This window comes from Oncorhynchus kisutch, linkage group LG10 (genome assembly GCF_002021735.2).
Source record: "Oncorhynchus kisutch isolate 150728-3 linkage group LG10, Okis_V2, whole genome shotgun sequence".
Taxonomy (NCBI): Eukaryota; Metazoa; Chordata; class Actinopteri; order Salmoniformes; family Salmonidae; genus Oncorhynchus; species Oncorhynchus kisutch.
This window is the reverse complement of record NC_034183.2, coordinates 63109923-63124479: the sequence shown is the minus strand read 5'-3', so window position 1 is coordinate 63124479 and position 14557 is coordinate 63109923. Positions and strand designations below refer to the sequence as shown.

Here is a 14557-nt window from a genome sequence, read left to right as displayed (position 1 = left end):
TCAGAACATTCCTCAGCTCTCTGCTCTCTTGTGTGTTTGTCAGACTCCTAACAGTAGCCTGTGATGGAATCTGCAGGGCTGCTTACTCATTGGTCAAGCTCTCCACTGACCTACCTCTCTTGGTATTTCCCCTTGTTTATCTTCCTACCTACCTCTGCATGCACGCTGGAGCTACAGTCTGCTCTGAGCCCTGTTGTCCTTCCCTTTCCCAGCTGGACTTCACAACCAGATCCAGGCAGGCACCCACCCCCATGAGAAGACAATGCCATGGCTTCAAATCACATTTCAACCATTAATTCCCCTCTGTAACACGGGCATTGGCCCATGACAAGAAGTTGGCAGTTGGCACTGACAATAGTGGGCACTGACTCCCTCTCTCCCCAGCTTGACTCACCATAGAGCTGAAACCCTGGTGTCTTTTCTGGCCATGTTGGGCCCTGCGCTGTGCACTAGACAAGTCAACACAGAGGAATGGAGGAGGTCTGCCCAGTGCCGGAGTGAGAGCGGGAGAGAGGAAGCATGAGGGAGTCATTTCCATTCTTAAAAGGTTAGCCAATCCCCCAGTGAAAAGCTAAGAAACAGCAGCTCTTTGTAAATTCATTGGCCAGGCCTGCACAGGCCTCTTGGCAGGTAGTTCTTCTTAAAAGCTACCGTCAACTGCAGTGCTGTATACTGTATGTCTAAACAGTACAGTACATGCTTTCTATACAGTGTTGGTCTGTATGGAGGAAATCATGGTGGGTTGAGCTGTTTCCTATAGAAGTGTTGCTGCTCTGGCTCTGTGTATTGTTCTGCCAAAACAACAGATAAACTGTATCATGTGATTCACTCTTTTGATTGCCGTCATGTTGCCTCAATCATTGAGGATGTTCTTACTTAATAAAAGTCAGCTGTTTCAGATAACAGAACAAGGGCTAAACTATTGTATAATTTTAGTAATAATCCAACATATTCCAAGTCAATCATTATTCATGAGAATCTCCAGTCTCCAGTCCAGTGGTGATGTCATCGATCGCACAATGGAGTAGGATCTCATTCCTGCAGGCCGCCAAAGCACACTGTGACCATTGACTGCCAGGACACAAAGCTGTGTGTGTCTGTGCCTGTTAACAACACCTCTATTAGCAACACCCTATGGCTAGCTCTGCACTTGAGAGTTCTGAACACTAATTGGCTTCATGCTACCCCACTGGATGTTCCTCGCTGTATAGCTCCACACACTGTCGAGGTATGTCTGTCGTTGTTTCATTCATTGGTAATATCAGCCACCGATAAGGCAGTGGCTTGGGGGACAATGTGTCTGTGTGTACACAGACACAGCGCAGGGGTGGGAGGTTGCTGAGACAACAGGACACTATTCCACCCCAGATGCCTTGGCCCATTGCCCTGAGCCTCTTTTCAGGGGATAGTCTGATGGACTGCAACAACATGACACAAACAGCCTGGTACCCCCTCCATCTCAATGGAGGAAGAGAAGAGAACTGGCATGGACAATGTAAAGGAGAGGGTACAATACACCCAAGGGGCTTCAGCTGACTTCTCAGCTGATGCAGTTTTGATGTGGACAGTAAATGCAAAAAGTTCATCCCGCTACATCAGAGGTGTGGTATCAACACCAACCTTGCCCACCACCCACTCAAGGGGCGCGGTAGCACTATAAGTTCCCTGGGGGACAGCTAGAATTTCACTTGGCGGGCCAAGGGCCCTACCCCGACAGCTCTTAAGAGGTTCTCCAGTGAGACCAATGCAGTTTATCACCCTTCTGTTTATTGTTGCTATAAAGGTAGCCACATTATTCAGTATCCACTTGCAGAGAGGTATCATTCTCTTCTGCCTCCTTCTATGCACGGACCACTGTCTATGTTGCAGATATCAGGTGTACACAGCTATGCAGCGGTCTATTTACCACCACAAACCGATGCTGGCAGTAAGACCACACTCAATGAGCTGTATAGGGCCATAAACAAACAAGAAAATGCACACCCAGAGGTCGGCCTTTCTCGTGGCCGGTGATTTAATGTAGGGAAAAAAATAAATAATTGCATGTCACCTGTGCAACTAGAGGCGGCAAAACTCTTGATCAGAAACACATACAAGGCCCTCCCTCACCCTCCCTTTGGCAAATCAGATCCTGACTCTATCCTCCTGCTTCCTGCTTTGAAACAAAAACTAAAATAGCAAGTACTAGTGACGCGCTCAATACGAAGGTGGTCTGATGAAGAGGATGCTAAGCTACAGGACTGTTTTGCTAGCACATACTGGAATATATTCCAGGATTCATCTGATGGCATTGAGGAGTTGGCTTCATAATAACTGCATCAACGACTTCGTCCCCACATTGACCGTATGTACATACCCCAACCAGAAGCCATGGATTACAGGCAACATCCGCTAAGGGTAGAGCTGCCGCTGAGCTAAGGGTAGAGCTGCCGCTTTCAAGGAGCGGAACACTCATTTGTACACATAGGAAATCCCGCTACGACCTCCGATGAGCCATCAAACAGGCAAAGCATCAATACAGGACTAAGATCGAATACTACTACGCCGACTCTGACGCTCAATGTATTTGGCAGAGCTTGCCCACTATTACGGATTACAAAGGGAAACCCAGCTGTGAGCTGCCCAGCAACGCAAGCCTACCAGACAAGCTTAAATGCCTTCTATTCTCTATTCTCGCTTCGGGGAAAGCAACACTGAACCATGCATGAGAGCATGAGCTCTCCGTAGACGATGTAAGACCATTAAACAGGATAACATTTACAAGGCCGATGGGCCAGACGGAATACCAGAACGAGTACTCAGAGTACTCAAAAGATTTGTCATGGACCCTCAGATCCTCAAAAAGTTCTACAGCTGCACCATTGAGAGCATCTTGACTGGCTGCATCACCGCATGGTACGATAACTGCAAGGTGGTGAGTATGGCCCAGTACATCACTGGGGCCAAGCTCCCCGCCATCCAGGACCTCTATATCAGGTGGTGTCAGAGAAAGGCCCATAAAATTGTCAAAGACTCTAGTCATCCAAGCCATAGACTGTTCTGTCTGCTACCACACAGCAAGCGGTACCAGTTCACCAAGTCTGGAAGAAAGAGGACCCTGAAGAGCTTATACCATAAGCCATAAGCCATAAGCCATAAGACTGCTAAACAAGACTGCTGAATTGCTAATCAAATGCACTGGCTCTATGCACACACTGGACTCTACCCACACACACATACTTACACTGACACCCCACACACACATACACACTACATACGCCCACCCAAACATAACACGTGCACACATGCATACTGACGCCACACTCACACACCCATACACACACTTTCACACTTACCAAATACACTGCTGCTACTGTCTATCTACTCTGTTGCCTAGTCACTTTACCTCTATCTATATGAACATAGCTGCCTCAATTACCTCATACCACTGCACATGGACTCGGTACTGGTACTCCCTGTATATAGCCATGTTATTACCTCATACCTCTGCACATGGACTCGGTACTGGTACTCCCTGTATATAGCCATGTTATTACCTCATACCTCTGCACATGGACTTGGTACTGGTGCTCCCTGTATATAGCCATGTTATTACCTCATACCTCTGCACATGGACTTGGTACTGGTGCTCCCTGTATATAGCCATGTTATTACCTCATACCTCTGCACATGGACTTGATACTGGTACTCCCTGTATATAGCCATGTTATTACCTCATACCTCTGCACATGGACTTGATACTGGTACTCCCTGTATATAGCCATGTTATTACCTCATACCTCTGCACATGGACTTGGTACTGGTACTCCCTGTATATAGCCATGTTATTACCTCATACCTCTGCACATGGACTTGGTACTGGTGCTCCCTGTATATAGCCATGTTATTGTTACTCATTATTGTTATCAACTGTGTATTTATTCCTTGTCACTATTTATTCCTTGTGCCACTATTTCTAAGTAAGCATTTCACTGTTGTTTGCGAAGCATGTGACAAATACAATTTGATTTGATGTGCTCATACTGTGAGGTCATGGCCCATAAATGCGAAGAAAAAAAGGTTCTACCTGGAACCAAAAAGGGTTCTCCTATGGGGACAGCCGAAGAACCCTTTTGGAACCCTTTTTCTAAGAGTGTACTGACCCAAAATGGCTGAGTCCATGTCAGTGAATGCCACATTTACAGAATGAGGTCAGAGGTCAATGTCACTGTATGAGCTGAGTGAGGGGTTAATTGGACAGGCAGTTGTTAACAGGGCCCTAAATCCTCTACAAGCCATCCTAAAGCTCTTGGCCTACGTTTGGTGTCTGGGTGGTACAGACACCGTTAGAAAAATGAAAGTTACTTGAGGAGCCTGAGAGATGATGACCGATGCAGAATGGAATAATGACCTCATACACTTCTACTAGAGAGAGCTCACTGGCCAAATTAGGATATGTAAAAAGGGAGTATTGGTGATGATGTTGAATCTTAGACTTACAAAAAAAGCTCTGACGAAGGCCTTGAGGCCGATACGTAAGCTTATTAAATATCAGCGATACTACCAAGAGCAGTGTGCGGTTTCCTTTTTCCTTCATCTTGTTCAATTGTTGCCATGCACCTGCAAATTAGATTGCTCAGATGTGCGAGTGCATTTTGAATTTTGAATCTTAGACTTACAAAATGTGAGCAATGCATCATCTCATTCTAAAGCAGTGGTATTCAAGGTCAGGGGAACCTCAATGGGTTTTTTTTTAGGAAATGTATTTATTGGTTTATCTTCATTTTGATAAGAGATCAAAATGCAATGAATGGAAGTTTATTTGTTGATATAAAATCTACATTTAACGATTTTAAGATTGTCTCATTAGATTTGGGGTAGGGTGGGGTCGCAAGAAATTCTGGCAAAAATGGTCCTGAAAAGGTTTGAATACCATTGATCTAAAGGGATTCTATAGACCTACATTCAGCCCTTTTATGACCCTGAATAAGAGCTTTTGTGAATGTGTGAGTTGGGTCCTATGCATGGAGTATTTTGGTGTTTAATAGCTGAGGAATTCAGTGGCAAAGGGGAAGAGGCTGTTGGTGGGTAGGCCTGCTAAATGGATTCCATTCCATTGGTTGGGTGTGAGTAGTCTAAAGAGAGCCTAACCCCTGAGCAGCCATGAGACACAGTTGGGCCTGGTAGAATCCATGCCCCTGGCCTGCTCTATCTACTACCATTTGTTACTGTGGTGGGTTAGTCGACATGTCCATCGTCATAAAGTCTGCTCCAAGAGGAGGGGGAGGGTTGTGACACAGGTGGTCCTGAGCTTCCGCTGCTAAATTTAATATATACATTAAAGTCATGTGGCCAATTTATATAGACACAAATATTAACAGCCACAGGCAGAAATGTCAACAAAACATTTAATATTTTGATTAAATCGCCTTCAGCCTCTTTCCTTCACTTTGTCACTTTGGTCTTCTACATTTGGAGAATTTAAAACTACTTTAGAGCTGGACTTTACTGTAAATGAGCACCCTACTTATACTCTTAGTTCTAGGCTTTAGCCATTGTTACTCTGATCAGAGATGACAGGAGGCCTCTGGCAGCGCGTCAAGCCCTGAGCCCACTGTGTCCCCATATGTGACCTCTCTGTCTCTCTGTGTCCTCACTGTGAGATTAGTTCTCCCATGTATCAGACACCATTGCATTAAAATATATTTGTGGTGAGTTGTGTGCGTGTGTGCATGTGTATGTGTGTGAGTTCCTGCGAATCCAGTTCTGTCAGGGCTAGGGAAAGTTCTGGAGAGGGAGGGGTGGAGATGGATTTAAGGGGGGTTTATTTGTGCCTGTGTCATTGGCAGGCGGCATACAGAGAGGACAAAGCCACTAAACAAGAACCTGAGAGAGAGCTGCAAATGACAGCTGCCACTCATAGAAGAACCATTACAATGGGTCAAGAGGTTATCACATCCACAGGGCTCAGCAGTTGAGTCAGCAATTTGTCGAGGTTTGCACAAAATATGCAGGGTTTACGTTTCAGCATGCGAAGAATGATATTCTGGGTTATGTCCCTCCAGCACCAATTTAAGAGCAGAAAAAAAGCCTTTTCTACTTTTTATAGAATGTGGGATGCGATACTGTTTAAGTATATGGCTATATTTCCCCACCATAGACCTACTCCTTATAGACTGGGGCAATTTGGATACTATGGGGGTGTCCTATTGCTGTCTTTAGTGACAATTTGATAGACACTCACTCTGTATTTTTGCATGAGTTCTGTTCAGTGGTTCTATTCTTGGCAGTTTCCCAAAGTCAGTACTGATTGAGCTGATGAGTTCTCATATACAATCACTGGGCTCAGTCATCTCTGTCTTATATTCCCAAGGAGGCTATGCATGACGAACAACACTCATCAGTTCTTATTGTTATTACCGTGAGCAGTTGGTTCCACTAATGTAATTGTCTCAGGTACTATAGAAACAAGTTTAGCCTAAAGCTCTGCTATATTTAGAACCTAGGACTGCTAGGTTGGGAATACAACACAATTCCCTTAGCCGCTACACTGACCATTGAAGGCCATTGGAAAACAAAGTCATGTTCGTGGTCAGATTTTTTGCTCAATATTAATCACAATTCCATTGTTTTAAACAGCATTTCAGGTGTACAGTTGATTATATCTGTTATACACTTTGTCCTTGCAGGCTGTGCCAGAGCCCATGCCAGAGCCCGTGGTTGAGCCAGAACCCGTGCCTGAGCCCATCCCTGAGCCAGAGCCCATCCCAGTCGTTGTTGAGGAGCCCATCCTTGAGCTCATCGCCGAACTTGAACCTGTATCTGTGGTGAAGGAGGTCCCCGTCAGAGAGCCCACCCCTGAGCCAGCAAGGGAACCCAACCCCAAGCCAGCGAGGGAACCCACCCCTGAGCCCATCTTCATGCCAGAGCCAGAGGACCTTGAGAGCAACGGTAGTATGTTTTAATTGGTTTTTGGTGTCAGCTAATTGTCAGCTGTGGGTACAGTCAGTCGTCCGAAAGCAGATCAAGTTTGACTCCCTGAATGGATTGACTTTAGCAATGACTAACTGCATAAAACCAACCTCAAAGGGCCCTAATGCATTAGCCAGGATTAACTGGATGCACATCACTGCATACCCAGCAAATCCTCATTTAAACTGGATCTGGGGTGGCTAGCAGATACACTGGCTTGTATATACACCGTGGGGGTATATCCTCCACTGACCACATCCCCTTACAGTCTTGAAACTTGCCCTCCTTTCACTGGAACTGAGTCGTGCATTCAAACCAGCCACCATTTTGTCGTTCAGTCAGGTCTTTTCTGATCCCTCGAGGCCCCAGGTCTCCATTGAGGCAGGTCTCATTGTGCCAGATTACAGTAAGTGTTTCCAGGTGAGAGGTCAGGCCTCCCTGGAATACTGTACAATACAACCACACAGAGCCACACAAACACAAGAGCTTTGTGCCTACATGGTCTTTTATACTGTCACGTATATATCTGACTAGGTTTCGGTTGGACGCCTCCTTTTGTTACAAATTATTTGTAGACTGCAAATTGACTGCAAAAAGCCCAAACAAATACTGTATTATATTTGACTAAAACATAATAACATAGTATACGATCACATAACTGCATATCTCTCTATTATGTGTGGCAATACTTTGGCACAGATTCTGAAAATTAAAATAACTTGGAACTGATTTGCTGTTGTTTTTACAGTTTTGTAAGTCCAACAATAAAGAATTTAATATACAAAGCATGTAGAGGTCTGTCATTTTTATCATAGGTACACTTCAACTGTGAGAGACAGAATCTTTTAAAAAATCCAGAAAATCACATTGTATGATTTTTAAGTAATTAATTTGCATTTTATTGCATGACATAAGTATTTGATCACCTACCAACCAGTACAAATTTCGGCTCTCACACACCTGTTAGTTTTTCTCTCCTGTTCTCCACTCATTACCTGTATTAACTGCACCTGTTTGAATTCGTTACCTGTATAAAAGTCACCTGTCCACACACTCAATCAAACAGACTACAACCTCCCCACAATGGCCAAGACCAGAGAGCTGTGTAAGGACATCAGGGATAAAATTGTAGACCTGCACAAGGCTGGGATGGGCTACAGGACAATAGGCAAGCAGCTTGGTTAGAAGGCAACAACTGTTGGCGCAATTATTAGAAAATGGAAGAAGTTCAAGATGACGGTCGGTCACCCTCGGTCTGGGGCTCCAAACAAGATCTCACCTCGTGGGGCATCAATGATCATGAGGAAGGTGAGGGATCAGCCCAGAACTACACGGCAGGACCTGGTCAATGACCTGAAGAGAGCTGGGACCACAGTCTCAAAGAAAACCATTAGTAACACCCTACGCCGTCATGGATTAAAATCCTGCAGCGCACGCAATGTCCCCCTGCTCAAGCCAGCGCATGTCCAGGCCCATCTGAAGTTTTCCAATGACCATCTAGATGATCCAGAGGAGTAATGGGAGAAGATCTGATGAGACAAAAATAGAGCTGGATGTCCTTTGGGTGGTGGACCATTCTTGATACACACAGGAAACTGTTGAGTGTGAAAACCCAGCAGTGTTGCAATTCTTGACAAACCGGTGCGCTTGGCAACTACTACCATACCCAGTTCAAAGGCACTTACATATTTTGCCTTGCCCATTCGACCTCTGAATGACACACATACACAATCTATGTCTCAATTGTCTCGGCTTAAAAATCCTTCTTTAACCTGTCTCCTCCCCTTCACCCACACTGGTTGAAGTGGATTTAAGAAGTGACGTCAGTAAGGGATCCCATTTGGATTCACCTGGTCAGTCTATGTCATGGAAAGAGCAGACCTTCTTAATAATGTTTTGTATACTCAGTGTATTTATTGCGTCATGAAGTTGACAGTTACCTAAGGACAGAAAATGAACACTAGTTCACCGTAATGCAGTTCCATGGAGCTACAAATATGTAAGGTCTTAACTCTCGTCATCCTATGATCATGTTTAAGATCTCTATGTACCCTTTCAGGTGTTACATGAAACACCACATTACATCTAATTATTGAGCTTGTATCTTCTCGGTAGAATGGACTCCTGGGAAAAACTGATCAGTGTCTCTTTCACTATCAGACCTGTCTATGGGATATGGCCTGGTTTGTACCTCTGTCTGTATCAGTAAAGTGTATTCCTCTAAATGAGAGACAAACTGGCTCACTAATACACGGGACTGTTGGGGTCTGGTTCCACTGATAGCACAGGATTGTAATGTCACTCTGTGTACTGTGAATTGAATCAGTGACGTTGGCACACATAAAAGTGAATCAGCCACCTGACTCTGAATTTAATTACAGCCACACGGTCACTCTTGGCTCTGTTTTGACTGTACTCTACTACTGTGTGTCCTTCCTGTAATCCTGATATACTGTAGCAACAGGACTGTAACTAACAGCCACAGAGGTCCCAGAGGACTTAGAAATCCGTCAAACGTTTATCTGTGTGTGTGCATGTGTGTGTTCGTGTGAACATGCACATGTGTGTACTGTATGTATGAATGATGTGTAAGTGTGTGTTGACCATGGTCCCTCATGTTTTCTCTGATGTGGCATCAGCTGAGGAGGTGCACTTTACCCCAGGAATGAAGATTAGCAAGTTAGAGAAGATGATGACCAAGGAGGAGATGGAGGAGGAGCAGAGGTGAGTGCCCCCCTCTCTCTCCCTACTGCCCCCCTTCTCCTGGCACTGTAGCATGACTCTAGTTTAACCTATCCTCCTACTGCACGCCAATGCAACCACCTTCTCGCTCTTCCTCCCTCCCCTATCCTGTCCTTGTGTGTTGACCTGGCATTTAGGTGCTATGACAACATCTATGACAACATAAAAATAAAAAAAAAGTATATATTTTTTTTACATTTATTTAACCAGGCAAGTCAGTTAAGAACACATTCTTATTTTCAATGACGGCCTGGGAACAGTGGGTTAACTGCCTGTTCAGTGGCAGAACGACAGATTTGTATACCTTGTCAGCTCGGGGGTTTGAACTCGCAACCTTCCGGTTACTAGTCCAACGCTCTAACCACTAGGCTACGCAGCCGCCCCATTTACCCTGCAGATCGGAGGGGGTTGGTCACAGGGTGGACAGTTAAACCAATAACCCACCAAAGCAGTGAGGAACTTTCCAGACTTTGTACCTGTAGCTACTAACTCCCTCAAAAGAAATGTAGACTTGAGACATCCCAATGGCCACAGTGTAACGATCTTCTTCATCTGAGGAACAGGAATAGGAAGGATCAGACCAATATGCAGTGTGGTACGTGTCCATGTTAAATTTATTACAACTGAACACAAAATAACAAACGTGAAACAATGAAAATCGAAACAGTTCTGCATGGTGAAAACATAGACACAGAAAACAACTACCCACAAACCATAGTGGGAAAACAGGCTGCCTAAGTATGGTTCTCAATCAGAGACAACAATTGACAGCTGCCTCGGATTGGGAACCATACCAGGCCAAACACATAGAACTATAACTCATAGAACAAAAACATAGAATGCCCACCCCAACTCATGCCCTGACCAAACTAAAATAGAGATATAACAAAGGAACTAAGGTCAGGACGTGACACACAGACGTCAATTCATCTATTTCACATTGATTCAACATAATTTAATTGAAATGACGTGGAAACAACGTTGATTCAACCAGTGTGTGCAGTGGGATGTTCTGTATCTTTATAGGTCACCAGATTGTAAAATAAGATTAGTAAACTTCACTGAAGAAAATTGAGGGTCACTTAAGGAAGGAGACAAAAACAACAACAAAGTCTGCTTGTTTTGAAGCCTAGAGGTTACTGTTAGTTTGTAATGCTAAACATCATCCTACAGACTGTGGTGAGCTTGTGGTAGGAGGCTGGCATAGGGAGCGAACAGCCTCTCTCTCTCTTTCTCTCTCTCTCACATCCTAGGGCTTGAACTTGCATAAGCAGAGGGAGGGAGGCGTTAAGTGATGTAACACCTCAAGATGCCTCCTATCTTTTGGTTTAGCCAGTCCTGTTCTCTGTTAGAGGAGCAGTGCAGTGAGCCTGGGGCCCAATGCTAGCTGGGGGTTGGAATGACTTAGTGAGCGAGCGTGCAGGGGGCGGATGTGGACTCTGTTTAGGGGTGTGACAACAAGGCAGTAACATGGATTAATAGCACCACTTACCGTTTTTTTTTTTGGGGGGGGGCTCCCCAGTTTCTATAGCGAGGGGAGTGTATGTTTTAAGCGCCATGTGATTGGTGGCTTGTGCCTTCTAACACAGGAATTTAATCAAGGTCTTAAAATATCTGCCAAGCTTGGCTCTGTTGGTTTGTTATGTTCCCATGGAGTTGTGAGCTGCGGAAGAAGAAGAAGGAAGGGAGGAAAGGCATGTGGGCCCTGAGTTTCAGGAATGTTTTTCTTTGTCTTTTTTGGGGAGTATGCTTCCACTCTTGTTTGAAGCCTGAGCAGTGACTCATGGTTTTAAATGACCAACGATATATTAATACATCTTTATACGATTAACTATAGTTCCATTCCAGCCCCAAACCCAGCTATATGTTACTAAATCTCTGTGCCTTGTACCCTCTGCTGTTCACTTATGTGTTTATACACAAGAGCACAGCATGTACTTGCTCACCACACCAACCTTTGGGACTGAATTAAACTCAACCACAACTTTGGCCTAAACTTGATTTCATAAAGCTCAGTGCAATGCTTTCCTTTTGGCACTAAGTTTTATGTGGAAAAGATGTAAGCATGTGAAACCTATTTGCATTGCCATAAGTGCCAAAGTTGGGGACGAAGCTGTGGTTAAGTTGTCTGTTTCCAAGCTGTGGAATTGTGTAGAGTTCTGTGCTGATGTACATAACAGCTTTCACCCTGCCTTTATCTTTTCAGGATAGAGCTCACACCTGACTTTACCTCTCTATAAGCAACATCGACAAGCACACTGTGAGTTAGGAAGGATTATGGGTAAGGTATCATTAAACTTTAACCCCCCCCCAGAGCCTCTTATCCTCTCCCAAGTCTCAAAAATACCACCTCACCTCCCTCTCCTTGCTCCCCTCACCCACTACCCAGGGTGTGACACACTGTGTGACTGGCACTCCATCACTGGTGAAGGGCAGAGCCATATACAGTACATATGTACAGTGCCTTTGGAAAGTATTCAGACCCCTTGACTTTTTCCACATTTTATTACATTACAGCCTTATTCTAAAATGGATAAAATAAATTAAAATACAATCTACACACAATACCCCATAATGACAAAGCGAAAACAGTTTTTTTTATTTTGTTGCCAATATATAAAAAAACAAACAGCAATACCTTATTTACATAAGTATTCAGACCCTTTGCTATGAGACTCGAAAATGAGCTCAGGTGCATCCTGTTTCCATTGATCATCCTTGAGATGTTTCTACAACTTGATGGGAGTCCACCTCTGGTAAATCCAATTGATTGGACATGATTTGCAAAGGCACACACCTGTCTATATAAGGTCCCACAGTTGACAGCGCATGTCAGAGCAAAAACTAAGCCATGAGGTCGAAGGAATTGTCTGTAGAGCTCCGAGACAGGATTGTGTCAAGACACAGATCTGGGAAAGGGTAGAAATCCTTGATGAAAATCTGCTCCAGAGCGCTCAGGACCTCCGACTGGGGCGACGGTTCACCTTCCAACAGGACAACGACCCTAAGCACACAGCCAAGACAACGAAGGAGTAGCTTAGGGACAAATCTCTGAATGTCCTTGAGTGGCCCAGTCAGAGCCCGGACTTGAACATGATCGAACATCTCTGGAGAGACCTGAAAATAGCTGTGTAGCGATGCTGCCCATCTAACCTGACAGAGCTTGAGAAGATCTGCAGAGAAGAATGGGAGAAACTCTCCAAATACTGGTGTGCCAAGCTTGTAGCGTCATACCCAAGAACACTCTATGCTGTAATCGCTGCCAAAGGTGCTTCAACAAAGTACTGAGTAAAGGGTCTGAATACTTATGTAAATGTCATATTTCAGTTTTGTGTTTTTTATACAAAAAAAAACAGTTTTTGCTTTGTCGTTATGGGGTATTGTGTGTAGATTGATGAGGGGGGAAAAAAACAATTTAATACATTTTAGAATAAAGCTGTAACGTAATAAAATTTGGAAAAAGTCAAGGGGTCTCAATACTTTCCGAAGGCACTGTATATATGACTCTGGTGAAAGCAGTGTGTATCGATGCATTCACCCATTTACTGATTACACTAGTATGACATCACCAACAGTGTACCTTGCCACCAGGCGATTGAGCTGTAGGCTATTGTTTTTGTTTGTTTTTGAAGGGACCTTTTTGCCGCTGATAGGCTTCCACTGATGTGGTAGAGCACACATCTGGGTCTGATAGGGCACATTCTGGCAGAGCTTGCTTTATCCTTTCTATTTGACACTTTCTGTTTGATCCCCGCCAACGACCACCAGAACTACAGGGCATTCGGAAAGTATTCAGACCACTTCCCCTTTTCCACATTTTGTTACGTTACAGCCATTCTAAAATGGATTAAATCATTTATTTTCCTCATCAGTCTACACACAGTACCCCATAATGACAAATCGAAAACAGGTTTTTAGACATTTTAGCTAATTTATAAAAGATAAAAACAGAAATACCTCATTTACAATTTAATACATTTTAGAATAAGGCCGTAACGTAACAAAATGTGAAAAATGTTAAGGGGTCTGAATACTTTCCGAATGCACCGTACATCACTTCCCTCCCCCATCCCACCATCTACGTCCCCCCCAGTCTAATATCCTGGAGCTTCAGGTTCTATAAGGATACAGTTAATAGTTCTCATATGCTGCTGTCTCACGGCCTTCGAAAACAAAGGGCCCTGCGATCATGGGAAATACTGCACTGGGACACCAATGTGGGTTATCATCAGTGCCCCCCCCCCCCCCCCCACACACCTTCTATTGAGGTGACATCTGTGTTGAATCATTGACAAAGGCACATTCTTTACCTCTTAATGCTGGTGCTAGAGGGGAATCCATTTGGGATTGGTTGGTGGTGCGTGGCACCTGCTAAACACATGCCTGAGAGAGAATCAGTTACTCACTTACTGCACACCCAAAATGGCTGCCATGATAGTATTAAAGAGTTTCATAATTTGGTGGTTGGGTGGGACTTTTATCAGGACCACTCTGATTTTAGGAGCCACCTGCAAAATTAGAACTAATCTTGTGCCAACAGCTGCGCTTGTACACACTCAGGGGGCCTTGCAGAGAGCAGTTTTGAAGTTGAATTATAGCTGAGCCCTGAACCTTAGACCTTTGCTGCTATACCATTGGGCCCTCTGCAGGCGATATCGAGGTAGTGAGACACTTAAATTGGCGATTTCTTTTTTTTTAACTGTGTCTGTGTGAGCTGAAATGCTTTCACTATAATTGCATTTTTATTCCACGCTGTTGAGAAAAGGTTTGAGGAACAGGGCCGGGACTTATTTTACCATGATATGTTGCCAAGTCAGAGTGTCAGACAGTTATTCAAGATTGAATAGTGTATACCTAATGCACT

The 14557-nt window shown here is 44.3% G+C and overlaps 1 protein-coding gene across 6 annotated transcripts in view; it reads left to right on the top strand.

Annotated features, from left to right (window-relative positions):
* The window catches only part of LOC109898675 (matrix-remodeling-associated protein 7-like), a 32961-nt gene that overhangs the window by 5019 nt on the left and 13385 nt on the right, over positions 1-14557 (top strand). For 3 of the 6 annotated variants that reach the window (XM_031834648.1, XM_031834650.1, XM_031834649.1), the window contains exons 2-3: positions 6669-6930; positions 9591-9675. In XM_031834648.1, the coding sequence (XP_031690508.1) occupies positions 6669-6930; positions 9591-9675 (347 nt within the window). Of the gene's footprint in view, positions 1-6668; positions 6931-9590; positions 9676-11899; positions 11975-14557 lie in introns of all 6 variants that reach the window. The other 3 variants (XM_020493742.2, XM_020493743.2, XM_020493744.2) reach the window with 2 other exon arrangements.